This window comes from Apis mellifera, linkage group LG2 (genome assembly GCF_003254395.2).
Source record: "Apis mellifera strain DH4 linkage group LG2, Amel_HAv3.1, whole genome shotgun sequence".
Taxonomy (NCBI): domain Eukaryota; kingdom Metazoa; phylum Arthropoda; class Insecta; order Hymenoptera; family Apidae; genus Apis; species Apis mellifera.
The window spans coordinates 228799-246868 of NC_037639.1; the positions used below are offsets into that span (position 1 = coordinate 228799).

The 18070-nt window shown below is 21.2% G+C and overlaps 1 protein-coding gene across 5 annotated transcripts in view; it reads left to right on the forward strand.

Annotated features, from left to right (window-relative positions):
• Window positions 1–17377, forward strand: part of LOC727460 (FERM domain-containing protein 5) — a 55513-nt gene extending 38136 nt beyond the window's left edge. For 3 of the 5 annotated variants that reach the window (XM_026446510.1, XM_026446512.1, XM_026446513.1), the window contains 4 exons: window positions 1837–2063; window positions 3261–3428; window positions 8593–9189; window positions 14852–17377. In XM_026446510.1, the coding sequence (XP_026302295.1) occupies window positions 1837–2063; window positions 3261–3428; window positions 8593–9189; window positions 14852–15276 (1417 nt within the window). In that variant the 3' untranslated portion in view covers window positions 15277–17377. The remainder of the gene's footprint in view (window positions 1–1836; window positions 2064–3260; window positions 3429–8592; window positions 9190–14851) is intronic. The other 2 variants (XM_026446511.1, XM_006572009.3) reach the window with 2 other exon arrangements.
• Window positions 17378–18070: the final 693 nt, after the last annotated feature.

An 18070-nucleotide genomic window follows, 5' to 3' on the forward strand; every position in this document is an offset into this window, starting at 1 on the left:
ACTGATTATTAGATTATAAATATTTAAATAATAATCAAATTTAGAAGAATAGTTTTTTTTTTTGCTAAAAAGAATCTATAAAATCATTTTTTATCTATTCTCTTATTTTATCGAGCAGAAGCCAATTTCTGATTTTAATTGTAATATTCAGAAATGAAAATCTATCAATTAATAATTGACTGCAATTTTCCATGCATTTTATTATTAATAAATTATAAGTAATATAATAAAATAATTAATACCTAAGGATTTAATAAATCTAATTAAGGATGTAATCATATGAATAAATTTATTTACTCAATAGCAATTTGTTACCAAATATACAAAATAATAATTCATAATTTAATTTTTTGCAAAATGTAAATGCCGATTAATAATCAATTGAATGGTCCTTGTGATTACAAAAATCAATAATAAATTTTATGATTAGAAAAATTTCTTCTGTGGAAAAATGGACAAAAATAATATAGATAATGTATAAAGAAAAACATTGTTCAAAATGATAGTTTGATAGATAATTTGTATGGATGAAGGTCTTTAGTCTGTGTCTGTATATCACAATGGAATGACTATGATGAGAAAAAGATAATGCTGAGAATGGAGTTAACACGTAGAGATTTTGGGTGCATGGTGCATGTTGTTGTATTTTATATTTATTTACGAGAGAAAAACATGATGAATGTGAATGAAAGTGAATAAAAATAAAAATGAAAATATATATTATTAATAAATATTTTATAAGAAAGATTTTTTTTCAATTTCAATGAAATTTAATTTATTGACCATTTATAATAATAAATGATTACTCAATTATAAATAAAATGTATATAAAGTTTGTACAAATTGCACAAATTAGTATATTAATAATATAGCATTTTTTAAAAATAAAAATTGTTACAAAGTGCCAAGAATATGAAACTATTTTTATTATATAATATATAAATATTATATAAGATATAAATTTTTTAAAATTTCATAAAATTTTTTCTTTCTTGCAAATTCCATAGAATCATTAAATTATATATTTTAAGATTATAAATAAATAAATTTATTAATATATTAATAAATAATTTTATTAATACATTGATCTATTTAATTTATTAATAACGAGTAATGGACAAAGGAAAATAATAAATATATAAATAAATATACACATTACAAATTATAATTAATTATAATTTATTTTAATAAAATTAATTAAAATAAAGATGAGAAGAAAGAAAAAGAAATCTAGTGAGGAAAAAACTCGTTTTTTGAAAATATAAAGAAAATATAAATTAATTTAATTTATTACAAGGAACAAAAATTTAAATTTTATTAGATTAATTTAATATATTTAATATTTAATATGTTATTCAAAAAATAGTTTAAATAGATGGATAGAAATATAGGCAATTTTTTCATGCTCTTAGAATTACACAATTGTTGTTTATAAATGAATTATTATGAATATTATTGCACTTAATATAATCATTTTATTGTACAAAAATGTGTATAATAGAATTTCATTTATAAGAACATATTAGAGAGCAAACATAACCACACTGTTTATATAATAGGAATCCATCTAATTCCTCCACCAGTTATAATTTTTCGTGCAATTAATAGTAGTTCACATTCATATGAAAGGATAAACGTTTTCTCTAAATGATTAAATATTATAAATTTAGAAACAATTTTAAAATTAATTTATTTTGTATTATAGATATAATTATTTCTAATTAATAATATATTGGAAAAATATTGTTCATATAAATGGAATTCCACATATGTATGTGTACAAAGATTATCTACAATAATTAAGCAAATTATTAATGTAAATTTTGTTTTAATTAGATTACCTAGGGCATCGGATGCACCGGTTGTAAGCGGTGGATCCATTTTCTCCTGGGGTACAAAATTTAAATATACCGGTAGAACAGAAAAAGAGGTATTAGAAGAAACGGGTCCACTTCGGAAAGAAGAACCACCTATACAGCGATGTCAAACTACGTGTCTTAGAAGAAAAGCTAGTAGCGTGCCAGCAACCCCTAGTACTCCTAGTCAAGATCTTGTTGAAATAAGTTAGTACCTTTTCTTTATATCTACTGTATAATTAAGATTAATATGTATTATTTGGTAAATTTAAAATAATTAGATTGAGACAAATGAAGTACAAATCAATAGGTGAATCAATAGTTATATATTTATAAATAGTTTTTTAAAATATATATAAATACACATATAATACAATATCAGTACATCTGTAAAATTAAAATTTCATTTTATTCCTTACTCTATATTGCAAATATCTTACCTGCATACACTTAAAAGTTAAAGAATATAAAATTATTTCAAATAGAATTATTTGATACATGTTTAAATGCATTATTTTATTTCTTGAATTCAAATAAAAATTTTGATTCTTGTAAAATGGTGTCCAAAGTTGCAGAGTTAAAACATTATACCACTCTCTTTATCATTAAAATTGATACAATATTTCCTTTAAACGAATTTTCATAGGAAGAGAATACGTGATATTATTATTGGTAATAATGATAAGCAAACGAATTTCCACAGGAGAAAAATATAGGATTGCTCCTACTGTTATATAGAGCCATATCAGGTGACGCGACGATATGTTTCTTTGGCAGAAACGTGGTCTCTATTTAATAACAATAGCAATAGAGAAATTCATGTATTTTTTTCTTGTGGAAATTCGTTAGAGGAAAATTAAGCCATTTTTAATAGAAAAGAAGATAGTCTACTATCCTGATCCAACACAACTTTTTAAATTTTGAATTAATTATGTGTCATAACTTATTAATCGATTATTTGATATTATTTCCTTCTTTTCCTTTCATTTTTATAATGTTAGAATATGTTAGTAATATTGGAATTGAGTCAAATATTTAAAAACTTACGAATTTTTTTTTTTTTATTCACTTTTGGAGAATTAATTCTAGAGGTTAAAATAAATACAAAAATACTTATTGAAGCTTATTTATTAAATTATAAAAAAAAAATTGTGTTAAATGAAATGAGATGGAAATAGATACAATTCTATCTCTGTCATGCCATTATCTCTATTTTCGTCTCTCTTTATTTAACACGAGATTGAAATTATAATCTAATAAAGAATCTCAATTTAAATTTTTGTAAACTTTTGTTTTGGCTTGTATAATTGATACTTCAAAGTATATATATATATTCAATAAATGTATAATGAGATAATAACTTGAAAATTTCTTTTAAAATATTAATAAATTTTAAATTTACAGGATATTCCAGTTTGCCACGTAGCTGTCATAGCGCAGGTTTAGACGGTGCGGGAATGTCAGAAGGTAGTACTGGCGTTCCATTCAGTTCGCCTTACTGTCCAGATAATACTTTGCCACTGCTAGAACCTGTTTCGGAGGACCAAGAAATTCATAGCAGAAGAAACAATGGTCAGTGATATTCTCATCTTTCTCTAATATATCTATATGGAATTTTCGTTTCATCATTTTTATGGATTTTTATCTAATTGAATTTTTATGCTGATTCGAGACGCATGGCTTATGATACATATCAACGGATTTTCTTAATTCTATTCTTTTATTAATTCATTTTTTTTTACGTTAATTCTCATAAAATAATATCGCATTTTATTTATATAAATATAAGCCATTTTACTATTCTCTTGATCTTCTATTCGAATACGGATTTTAAATATTTTCTAACATCTTTATATATTGTAATATATTACTTCTTTTTTTCAATGTCTAATCTATCTTTAATGCTGATTAATTTTTATACATTTTCAATCAAAACTATGCTTGCATACATGCACAAACACTCACAATTCAAAGAAATTTATTCTCTATTGTATTTATTCTTATATTGTACATATATTATTTATAAAGGAACCATGCGTCACGATGGAATGCACTTATAACACGCATGTGTAAATAAGTATGATTAATATGTTTCAGATTGAAAAGTTTATTTTTTTGTTAAAATATCATTGTAGTTTGTAAAATAACTGGGTAATCACAATACACAAGAAACCGTAATATTATGATTCAATTGATAAATATTTATCAATTATTGAATAATTTCCTAATTACATTTGTTGTTACAAATGTTGATTGCATGAATACAATTGTTCCTGATATATTTTCAAGAAATCGGTATTGCATGAGTGTTTTTATCTGGGTGAAAGGCTCCAAACGCAAAGATTGATTAATATGTACATTTTAAAATATATTTTTATCATGTTTCCTTTTTTATTTTAATGAGAATTTAAGCAAAATGTTTCATATACTAATCAAATAGTATCTTCTAATTATTATATTTTCTTTGAATGAATTTTATAAATACTAAATTATTTAATATACATATTTGTATTATTATTTTTTTCTATTTAATTCTTAATGATTTTTTTCTATTTTGTTTTATAAATATTTTATTTATTACTCATAATATTCAAAAAGATTATAATAAAATTTTATTTATTAATAAAAATAAAAGTAATATATTATTATATGATAATAATCATAATGTAAAAGATAAATTTCTTTCTATAAATTTTATTATGCTTTCTTTATTTTTTTTATAGTAGAATTTTCAATTTGTTTATCATGTTAAAAGGGCCTTGCATCCAGAGATGTTCAATATTTGATTTATGTGATTTCATCCGATTTCGTTTAACATAAATATAAAAGAACATAAAAAATTTTATCAATAAATATTTCGTAATTAACAAATATAAAAACGTAAAAAAAAAAAACACACACAATAGTTCCTGGATAAGTGATTATATTTTTCTTCTTCTAGAAATTTTATTATTATTTTATATCATCAAAAGTAAACTTTTTAATCTTGAATAATTGATGATAATTAAAAATATTAAATTTCAATCGATTAATATTTAATTGAACAATGTGTTAAATTGTTTAAATTTCATTTGGATTATTTATAATCCATGCTATTATATTTTAAAAATAATTTATACACCACAGAATTCTAAGTTATTATATTATTAATGGATTATTAACAAAATTAAAACAATATAATTATGAATATAAAAAAAAATTTCGTCACAGCTAGATTACTTAAAATATCTTTATAAATCATTGATCTAACAAAAAATCGAAGATCAATTTAAAAAACTTCAATTGAAATTCAAAATCAAATCTCAAAGTTCAAGGTTAAATCTTGAAATTCAAAATTAAATTTATTTTTATTTCATCATCAAAGTATTAATAAAAATCATTCGTTTGCGATATAATTATTTTTTTGAAAAATGATATTAAAATTTTATAAACTTTTAAATTTTATTTGTAATATACATTTACATTTTTCGTAGACAGATAAATCATAAATACATGCTATTGACGAAATGATAGGAAATAAATTAGCTGGTGAAATATATAATTTATTTTAAAAAAGAAGGCAACATGAAAAGAAAAGTTGCATGTTCAAACTTTAGATAATATGTAAGATTATGAATAAGGGAATTTTACATTGAAAATATTCTAGAATATTCTAGAATATTCATAATTTCTCATGAATATAAATGGATGGAGTCTTATAATTTATAATTGAATCAATAATTACTAGAATAATTACTCGTTTATGAAATCATAATCTCTTATTCTTCGTAATTATTTTTTCTAACTTTGAATTGATAATATGTCGAAATAATGAATATAGAAATACAGAAAAGAAAATAAATTATACACATCTATTTGAGTATTACTCGTTTTAATTCCTTTAGATTCTTTATAAGTATAAGTTTTTGATATTTATTTCATATATTCAATTTATATAGATAATAGTTTATATATTTGCAACGATTTTAAAATTATAGAATTTTAGAATTTATATTTATTATTTTTAATTTCTGATCATTATAACGATTCAAAATAGTTCAATTTTACTTGAGAAAAATTGAATGTTTCTAGGTTTAATATTGGAGAAAATATTATATCTTCTTTTATTTATATTAAATCCTTTTTTTTTTTTTTTTACTAATCATCAGATAACTATTGATCAATCTTTCTAGGGCTTGGAAAAAATTCAAGGAAATTCGAGCATGTTGCATAATAACGTGCAACTTAATAAATTTTTAAATTTTTAATCTAGAGAAGCAAAAGAATATGCGAAAGAAAGTTAATTGAGAAAATATAATGAATATGGGAACTAATAGTGTTTATCGATTATTAGATTGCGATCGCGTGCTTAGCTTCGCAAGTAATCTGAGTTTCGAAAAACATGCTAATCTTTAGAAAAATTTTGTTTGCTGTACAAATTTTTATCTATCTGGCTCGTAGTTACAGAAAATAATACATTTAAAATGATTCGAAGGATTTGATGATTTTATTTAATTATAACATTTGGATGGAAAAAGAAATAATAATGAGGAAAAATATTAAATTCTTAATTTCCTCTTACAGACATCACATTTGTGAATGATTTATTATAAATAATCATATTATAATATTTGAAAGAATTGTAAATTGTTTTTATGCAATGTTGATCATTGATATAAGCGAAAAAACATATTTATTTGAAATCAGTTATAGTAAAAAAACTATCAAATGAATTCTGAACTCTTATAAATAAAAGTTATATGATGAACTTTTAACTTTTGAACATTTATTGTTTCAAGTTAAATTTATACATTAATATTTTAATTTTGTTGTAGATATTTCATTTATATTGGATTAATAAAAGTTCTAAAGGATAATATATTTATTACAGATATCTTTTTTTTACATTATAAAAAATATAAAAATTTAAATTATTTCTTTAATTAATTGCATAATAAAAGAAAAATATGGATGAGTATTGTATTTTTTATATCATTGTATTATTTTAAAAGTAAAATGAAAAAAAAAAATATTAATAAGTTCAATATTCTTCAACTTAATTTTACAAATAATATATTGCTATATAAATAGGATTTTATGAATGAATTCAATAATTTCAACTTCGAATTTATTTATAAATTTGTTTGTCACAATTTCAGTTTTTCAAAACAAAATAAATAATTCTATTGAATTAAAACTTTTTTCTATTTATATAAGAAATAGAAATTTTGTACTTATATGAAAATGAAAATGTATAGAATAAAAATTTCACGTTAATTTTACAATTATTTTAAAAAACAAAATATAATATAAGTTAAAAAATTATTATTATTATTCAATTAATAATTTAAAGATTAAAAATTTCAACCGTTTTATTTGGTGCCAACTTTTATTCAATCTTTGATTTTGATTTATAGCTCAATGAAATTTTATAAACAAATTTAAGAAATGTTTCCTTTCTCCTGTTAAATAAACCTACATCGTGATCAATTATTCGGGAACTACTGTATTTCAATTAAAAATATTTTGCTTTAATTGTGTGAGGCTTCATTATGTTAAACAAAATATATCCTTGTATATCTCAGCATTTTCCATTCCTTAAATTTAGTTTATTTTTATTTTATTTATGATTTTAGGGAATTCAATGTTTATAGAATGTAGAATTGCTATATATATTTAATATTAAATAAAATTGATTAGAATTAGATATTTTTAAATTCTAATTTCTTAAAAAATATTTTTTTAATTTTATATCAATAATATAATTTAATTGAATTTCATTGTAACAAGATTTATATTCAAAAATAAATTCATAGGTAATATTTTAGATCTAATTTAAGATAAGCATGAAAATATTCTTTAATAATTTTATTATTATTATTTTTTTAAAACTTTATATTTCTTAATTTTGACAGGAAATTAAATTATTATTAATTGATTAAAACGCATAATCGAATATCAAATCTTAATAATCGGCTAATTTTTTAATATGAAAGATTATATGTACAAAATTATATACACAAGAATCGAATTAAAATTGTATATTATTATTCAATATTCATTTATTAACATATTATTTAAAAAAAAAGGAAAAACATTTATTTGGGGAAATTCACTAACTTATCTTGCATATTTAATGAATTACTTTGGTTTATATATATGATATTAAATTTTTATAATTTTAAATGAAGTACTTTTGATATAATAATTTCTTATATGTAATAATTTAATCTAAAATTTAGAATATTGTTGCGGGAATAGCTAATCTAAATGAAATTTATTAGTGTCATATATGGATAGATGCTAATAAAACAAATCTAAAAAAGTTTATATTTAGTTACAAAATAAGAAGGAAGAAAAAAATCATAATGATTTATTCTTGATTTTTCAAAAGAAATTTTCAAAATTTATCAATATATTATCTAATTACTTGTTAACATTTCAATCTTTGTAATCTGATATCAAATTCACTTTGATTTTCTTTCTAATGTTTTTTAATTTTTTTAATATAATTTTAATATAACGTAGAAATATTAGAGATATTTCAAGATTGCAATAATATACATAAATTATTAAATATGCAAGGTAACTAATCGTCAGTTTTCAAAATAAACGTATATATATATATATATATATATATATATATATATATATATATATATGTATATAAAAAACGAAATTAATCAATTAAAATCAGCGCTTCTTTGGCTTTTTAGATCGTTGATTTGTCTTTTCTTTTTTTTTTCTGTTCGTTTAGCAGTAGACGAAAATGATACGCATGTGAGAGCCACCCACAACACCACCACTACCACCACTACCACTACCACCATCACTTTCAACACCACCACAAATCGTACGAAAGTTAGAATGAAATGTCCCAAGAACACGCTGAACCGACCTCAACCGTTGTACAGTCAAAAAATAGTGATAGGCTCGGAGGAATTAGTCGGGCGTGACATCGATAACGTCGTCAGGCAGCGTATAAATACCTTCGAAAAGAGTCCGAAGGTTGTCAGATCGACCGCCTTGATAATAAAGAGTTCTAAAATATCGGCGGAGTCATTGAAAGCTGGTAAAGAGATCGCGAACGAGACTTACGTATTCCCGACACCCGATTCGGGAACGATTATCACAACAGTGATAGACGACGGCCCGTTCGATTCTAACACCGTCGGTAAGATCTTGCGCAGGTCCAACGAGCAGGTAAGCATGCTCGTTCGTCAGGAGAATGAGGTTGAGTGTCGCGGCATCGGAACCATGACGAAAACGGCAAACGGTTACATTGCATCGGAAACAACTGACGTCGAAGACGTTAGAAACGAAGTCGAAGCCACGAAACGACGGGAAAGGACAGGTAAATTAGGCGATGAGTTTCTCCTTCATTCACTAAATAATAACACATATGTACAGATTGTCCCATTTGATTTTGATATCTTGATTCTCTCAGTATTATTGTTTCCAATGAAAAATATTTCATACAAAACTTGAATAATGTTAAGAACAATATATTATGCTTTTTCCTGAATGGATATATAAAAATAGCGTAAAAGTCAATTTTGTCTTTCTAAATAGAATTAAATATTTGTTGATATATTAGTACAAAAAATTTTATATTTTATTTTATATTTTCTGTATTCTACTTACTATTCGTGCAAAAAAATTTTAAAATTTAAATTGAAATATTTCCTAAATAAGTAATTTTTAATCATAATATTTTTTTTGTAGAATCTTGATTTGCATCGATTATCTATTAAAAAATATATAATTTTATTTAAAAAAACAAAGTTGACTCTTATATGATCTTTATATATTCACAAAAAAATTAATAAAAAGAATATGCATAACTTGACAGAATTCAACTTTTATTTGAAACATTTTTCCTTAATAAGAATAATAATAGTAATAATAGTAATAATTGAAAAACCAAAATATCAAAATGAGATAGGACATCTTATATACGCCAAAATTCTCCTTCCATTTTTATCGCTATATATCTTCTCCTTATTTAATCGTTCATCCAATAAATATTATTTATTGTTTATTGCGTCACAATATACACATATAGTATTGAATTTTCTTTTCTTTTTTCTTGCTTATTTTTTTTGCATAACATTAAGCATGAATATATGTATATATATATATATATTTAAAAAGTGAAAAGGCATGATCCTTTTTACGATTAGTTTTTTTTACACTACACTGCATGTTTGTAGATTTAGTCAGTGATTTCATCTAGAGGTACGTAAATAATAATGTGTTATCAAATGTTCTTAACCAATTGTAAAACTAATTAAAAAATTGTATTTATAATTGATATTTTATACTTGTTATTAATATTTCTCTATAAGAATCTTTTCTTATAATCATTATATTATTTTTGTTGCAGTAATTTATTAAATTATCATGTTTCTTTGGATTTTATATTTTTTTCATATATCAAATTGTTTATAATTGCAATAAAATTTTCAATTAGAGATGTTTTGACATATACATGTATATATTTATTATATTTATAATTGTTATGTATTATATTTATTTATATTTGTTATATTTATACAGATACATAATATATATAATAAAAATTGAAATTCGTGATATAAATGATTACGAAATATTAAATGCAATATATTCTATTTGAAATATTTTTTAAAGTAATTAATAATATTTCGAAGATAATTGAATTCGGAGATTTAAAAGGCACATTCAGTAAATATTTATAGATGAAAGATTATTCTATATACGAAATTAAATAAAAAATATATAATTTCTTTGTAAGATCTTATTTCTAAAAAAAATCGAATTTGAAAATTTAACATGTTTGAATTCAATTTTTTTTTAATATAATCAAACAAGAATTTTAATTATTCTTTAATTTTTCAAATTAATATTTTTATATAATTATATTTATTTAATTTAACATTTTTTTTATTTTGCTTTTAGCATGTAGAATAATTTCTTAGCAATTATCTATTTAAATAAATATTCAATTGAAAGCAAATTCAGGTATTTATTAATAAATTTCTAAAGTTTTTGATTCTCAAAAATTTTTTATTTTCAATGAAATTTTGTTTTTTTTTTCTATCTTTAAAATCCCAAGTATTTCTTTTTAACTTAATGTATCACAAATTTCAAGCAAAGTTGATAAAAAATTTAAAACATGTTTTTATAAGTTAAATGGAGATAAAAATAAAGAATATAAAAATTTTTAAGACTTTGTTTTTTAATTATTGACAATTAAGAATAAAATAAAATATTTCTGAAGTAAAATTAATAAAAAAGTATAAAAAATATTCTTTAAAAAATTATTTTTTAATTTTTAAAAAATTTTTAATTGTCTATAACTAAAAAAATTGTCAAAACTATAATGTCAATCGATTTTTTTATTCTTTATCTTTTGTATTTTATCTTATAGAAGTACTATTTAAATTTTCTATTTTTTAATTTCCTATATACACTCTATATATCAATGTATATTGTAATATAATAGTATTGTAGTATGCATATATATTATATATAATATAAGATAATATATATATATATATATATATATATAAGATATGTAGATTATAACAAATTGTTTTAACAAATCCATAACTAATATTGATTTGTTCTTTTCTTATTATTAAATAGAATAAAAGGATAAGTATTCTGCAAAAAAAATTGGGTGAGAGAAAATCAAAAAAAAAAAAAATAACTTTTGTTCATATAAATATATCTTTAATTCATTATTAAATAATATTTATTTATGGAAAAAATAATTAAAAATAAGAGATTGATAGGCAAATCAAAATGTTTTTAATTATTTGTATTTGTAGTTGTTTTTAATAAATGATATTTATTTATGTGAAAAATAAAAAAATAAATTAAGCAAGATCGGTAGGCAAATCCAATTGTTTATAGCTATATCTAAAAAGTATAGTGAAGTAGCATTGATATAATATGTAGTCATATAGTAATCGAATAGAAAGTAGAATACGGACCTTTTAGTCAGACAAAAAGTAGAATAGGTATTAATTAGAAAGTCAAAAAGAATATTGTCTTTAATTAAAATATTCTATTTAGTTTTTTTTTATTTTTGAAAATATGATGAAATATTTATATTATCATATGATAATTTGAAAAAATATTTATATATCAAATGATATATTATCATTTAATTTTTTCAAGTCTTAAAATATTAGATAGAACAATTGAAACTTTTGACTCGAAAAATAGTCGAATTTCTGAATTTTAAATTTCTATAATTTGAAAATCTCTATAAAATTAAAATTGTACTCATTTTTTCTAGTTTTTGTAAAATTTAATAATGAGTCAAAATATAATATTTGTAAAGTATTTACTTTAATAACTTTTTTTCAATTTTAATTGTTTCAGATTTTTTTAAAAGTTTCATTTTATTATTAAAAAGAAAAATCAATTATCGAAAGATTTTAAAAAAAAGAAAGATTAAAAAAATATTTTTTCATTCATTTTTATAATCGAATTTTTAAAATATAAAATAAAATAAAATAAAATTGTAAACATTTCATTTTTGTATGAATTGAAACGTCAAATTATAAGTTAATTTATATTCATTCAGTGTTTGTCTCAATGAAAATCCTTTAATATAGAATGAAAAAGTTATTCATTCATCAATGTATGAATTTTTTTTATCGATATATCTATTAAATTCAAAGATCGAAAATGCTCTTCATTCTCTTGAATCTTGTACTCAAGATGTATTTTCAATTGTATTTTCATATATAAGTATCATAAGAAATGATATTATATTTTATTTTTAAATAATTTTTAAAAATAAATAAAATAGGTAATAATATAATTTTTTAATTATATATCAAATATCTTATGATTATTTTTGACTGTTTTACAAATATCCATTCTTTCAAGAAAATTTTTATACAATATCTTTATATATTGTACTTTATTTATTAAATTTCTTGAAAATTTGTTTTCCAATTAATGTGAATTGTATTATTTGTTTGCATAGATATTAATTTTTAAAAATTATGCATTTCCAAAAAGAAGTCGTTAAATTAGAAGAATTATAATAAGTTTTCATAAAATATTTTATTTGGCATAAATTTTTAAAGTTTTCTTAATTCATATATTTATAATATCAATTGAGAATATTGAATATATAATGTTATTGAGTTTCAAAAAAAGAAAAAAAAATAATAAAAATAAAATTATTTTTTATATGATGCTATATTACATTATATTAAAAAAAAAAACTCGTAATGCATCCAAAGTATATCTAAGTATATCTAATATCTAAGATAAAATAAAATTTGGTCATAGATTTTCATATATAAGTGGTTAGTTTCTAGAAATGATTAAATTTTTCCCAATATATTGAATTTTATATTATAATGAATTACTTTTTATTAATTTTGACACATTAAAAATTTCAGAATAATAAAAAAATAGAATTTATAATAAATTTTATAGATTCTATAGATTCAAAAGAGAATTATTACGAATTATTATGAAGTTTTTGACATCTTTGACATCAATATTAACAATAAAATTTAAATTTTAAATAAAATTATCAATTTTATATTTATATAATTTAAATATTTACATATTAGTATGTAATTTTGTCCTAATATATAATGATTATATAGTATTTCCATCAGGAAATACTATATCAATCATTTACAATTTTTTCATCATTATCAATTTTCTAGTATTGTCATTTAATTTTATCAGAATTTATAGAGTTAAAATTTAATGTAAAATATTTTCTTTTGGTATAGTCCATCACTAAATAAATTCAAGGGCACGTTTGATTCGTCCTCCTTATTTGTCTATATTAGAAAGAAGATTTTGTATGTAATATACACATGTGTAATAAATGTTGTACGCTTTATTTCACTTTTCTATTATTGTGTACACGCAATCATAATATATTTACAATTATCTTTTAAATTATTCGTTACTTCAAAGGATATTTCAAGAAATTACTTTATTTCGCAGAAGATATAATTTGATATAAATAATTTTTCTTTGTCAAAACTTTATTTTTTTAAATGGTATTTTTTAATAGATTAATAAATGAAATTTATTATTCTTTAATAGAAATAAAAATATAGTTTGCAAAAAAATTAGTTTTTGATATTTTAATTCTATTTTGTAAAATTTTGTAAAATTATCATATGAAACATAATATCAAATTTTACAAATTTATAGATAAAATATTTTCTAAATCAATCATTTTTTACTACATGTATAATAGTTTAATAATTTAATAGTTTTTTATAGAGTATAACAAATTGTATGAATTGATGCATTAATATTAAAAAACAATATTAAAAAATCAAGATTGATCTTTATATGTCCATTTCTTATGAATAAAATTACTCATATCAAATTACATCTCACCCGAAAATATATTCTTGAAATAACGAATAATTTGAAAAATGATTGTGTTTAAATGCCCAAATGAAACTTATATATGAATATAGTACAATCTAGTATCTAATAATAACATATTTGTATGATATTAAATTATTCGATATAAATATAAATATACAGAATGTTAATATATCTATAGGATATTTTTTGCAGGCTTCTAAAGGTCAAAATAAATATAAAAGTTAATAGAAAAATCTCGATTGAAGTTTATTTGTTAATTTATGAGCAATTAAAGTTTGTACTGCTGAGTATAAAATAAAATGAAATTGTATTTCTGTCATACAGACATCTTTCTTTATCTTCATCTCATGTTTCATTTAATGCAAATTTCAATTAATAAATAAGTCTCAATCGATATTTTTTTTATATCAATTTTTGTATTTATTTATATCCTCTAGAATCTTCCAAAATATTTCAAGAATATATTAACATTCTGTAAATTAATGATTAAAAATCAGCATAATTCGTTTATTTTTCGTATATAATAAAATATATAAATTATAGAATCATGTTTTGACTTCATATATACGTATACATATATAATGTATTCATTATTCACAAATGTAATCATCATTAAAAGTATCGGGGAATTTTTGTTTCAGTCGGTCAGCATGAAGGTGTAATTAACGACTATTACTTTAGAGATTCTTTTGATCATTCGTCATCAGAAAGTCAGTTATTGGATGCATCTGGAAAACCGCACAGTCGTTCGGTGACGCCTGTACCGAAAATGCAAAAACTTCAAAACGCAAAAGAATTTCATCAACAACAACAACAGCAACAACAACAATTGCAGCAAACCGGTCGACGTTCAAAATCAAGGCATAAGAGTCTTCGAATCACGAGGCTTTTCATTCCAGCTTTCATGCTCACGATCACAGTTTTGTTCACCGTGATCGTTTTGGTATTTGAAACAGACACAACGCTTTTTAATAATTTGCGTAAGACGCCAGAAATGGTGGCCTTAAAGAACCAATATTATGTCCCCATCAAGGAGTTCTTGAGGACAAAGCTCGGCCTATTTTGATGTGACGCGATGATGACCAGGCTGAGGTCGCCCTTTGTCGCTAAGTAACTTCCTTCAGTGCCAAGTCAAGAAGTTGATCGAGAAGCGAGAGTATTCGTATTTCTTTCTCATGTCCTTTCTTTTTTTTTAGATATATGAATTTACATGCAAGAAAACGAATTGTTTTTGTTAAGTTTTCTTCATTTGTTTTTATTCTGAATATAGTATATCAAATTGATACAGTATATTTGATTTACACATATTATTTCAAATTGGCATTTGAAGTTTTTGGAATACTTATTTGGAAAATCAGTACTGTTTGTTATCTTATGTATGTAATAATTTACTTTGGTTTGTATACATGATTTTTATAACCTCAAATATATTAATATAATAAACTATTCTTTCACGTACAATAATTTAATCTAAAATTTTAAATATTGCGAGAATGGCCAATTTTGCTGAAATTTTTATAGATAGATTTAAGAAAATATACTACAGGAAAAAAAGATGCGATCGGATTTTTTTAAAACTTCTGCCACAAAAGGAATCACTTGTTCTTATTTCGGCCTCTATAACGACTGCCAAACTTACTCTAATCAGATCATTTGTTCCATTGTTTTTTTTTTATACATACATACATATATATTTTATATAACATATTTATGTTAGAAGTATTTTATTTGGAATTACAGAAATATGTGAATCATGTGTAATAAATCAAAGTAAATTATTAAATATATAAAACATTTTCTAAATAAGTATTATTATGGGATTAAGGTTATGTCCTGATACAAAAGTGTTCCAATTTCGCTAACATTACAGCTAGCTTCATACAAGGATCACACAAGATAAAAGAAATCGTTAACTTCAAATACCAAATTGAATATTTTGAATCATGACTCAAAACTCGATATAAATATGTCTTTGAAAAACTGTTATCTGCGATAAAAAAAGTACCTCCGATTTATTATTTGTTTACTTTTTGCACTACACATATGTATATTTAAATATTGATAACTTAATATATTTACTCTGTCGAAGACGAAGTGTTTTGTACAAAATATTTACATTGCGAGTTCTCGTGTTTTACTATGTAATAAGTTATATGTAATTCGACGAATTGTTAGAGAACTTTGTTATAGTAATATTATCGAATTTATTTAATAAATTTAGATGAAAGTCAGTTTCTACGTAATTACTATTATATAGAATGTGTCGCAAATCGAGAAAGTCATATTTGTATTTAAATACAAAGGTAGATTATATACAAGTATGTACGTTTTCAACTTATAATTAGTAATAGAAATCATGAGCAGAAACATCAAGTAGTATGTTGCACAACATATTTTTATTTTTTATGTATAATGAAACGATATTTATAGTTTAATTTTAAAATAAAATTATACTTTGTATTAAAATTATTTCGTATTTTCTAATGTATAAAAATTCGTTCAATTTTTTTTTTTTTCTCTTAAAGATTTGTTGTCTTTTATTTGCAAAGTATATTTCTTATTAATCATATTTATAAACTTTATCTTTCCTTTTGAATATACAAGTTTTATCCATACTAATTGATATTTCTCATAAAATGTATAATTTGCTAAATTTGAAATCAATTAAAAAGTATTAATTTATTTGATTTTATATATTTTACTATATATATATATATATATATATACTAGAAAATACTGTGATTGAATTAAACAAGTACTTAATTTTCGGTTTTAAGAAGAGTAAATTATACATAGAATTCAGCATGCGTAATCATAATCATTATTATTGTTTCTAAATGAGCTGTAAACATAAAATCTTTTTTTTATAAACTTTTAGTTATGATAAAATATTTAACTAATTTTTATAAGACAATTTAATAGAACTTGTAAGATAGAATCGGGCAACATACGGTGCAATCAGATGGTATACATGTAAAAAAAAAATGTTTTTTGTACTTTTATTCTGTTATTATCAATGTTTTTCTGAAAATTCTACAAGGAAAACAGATATGCTTCCTAACATTTGTATTGGCATTTAACAATCAAGTATCGAATAATCGATAGTTATTATTACGATTATTAATATTATTATTATTAGATAAAAAACTGTTTTTATTTAATTTTAATTCAGATTTAATCATTTACCTTAGAAATACATGCAAGCAGTGTGTGTGTGTGTATACAATAGGATGAATCTCCAGACATTAATTATAAATTTATTTTTTTAATGATATTAAAATATTCCGCCAAATACTTATTTAATAAAAGGAATAAATAATACAGTGAAAATTACTTTACATGACACGTTATACATTCTGAAATGTTAAAATAATTTTAAATTAATTGATATATTTTTTTTCATATGAAAATGAAAATATAAATGCCAGATGGCATGAAATATTGTTATTTATTTGTAATATTTCGGTGAGTTAGATATATAATTATAATTAGAATTATAAATATTTATGTAGGATGTCCAAAATCGAATTAATTTGTACAATAACTAAAAATTTGTATGAATATATATATAAATCTATTTATTTTTATAAAAAGATATGAAATTTCAAAAGTTTTGATATTAAAAAATATAATATACTTTTTGTTTATTACAGTACTTATGTGATTAAAAAAGTATTCTTTTTTGTCATTAATTTGTTTATATTATATTATATATTAATAAAAATAATAAAATATGCTTAGATTTTAATGTCTTACGATTCATCCTGATATGATTATACAAATTTATTCTAAATTATAAATTTTGCCTGAAATATTATTTTAAATTGCTTCCAAAGATTACATAATTATCATTAGAAAAA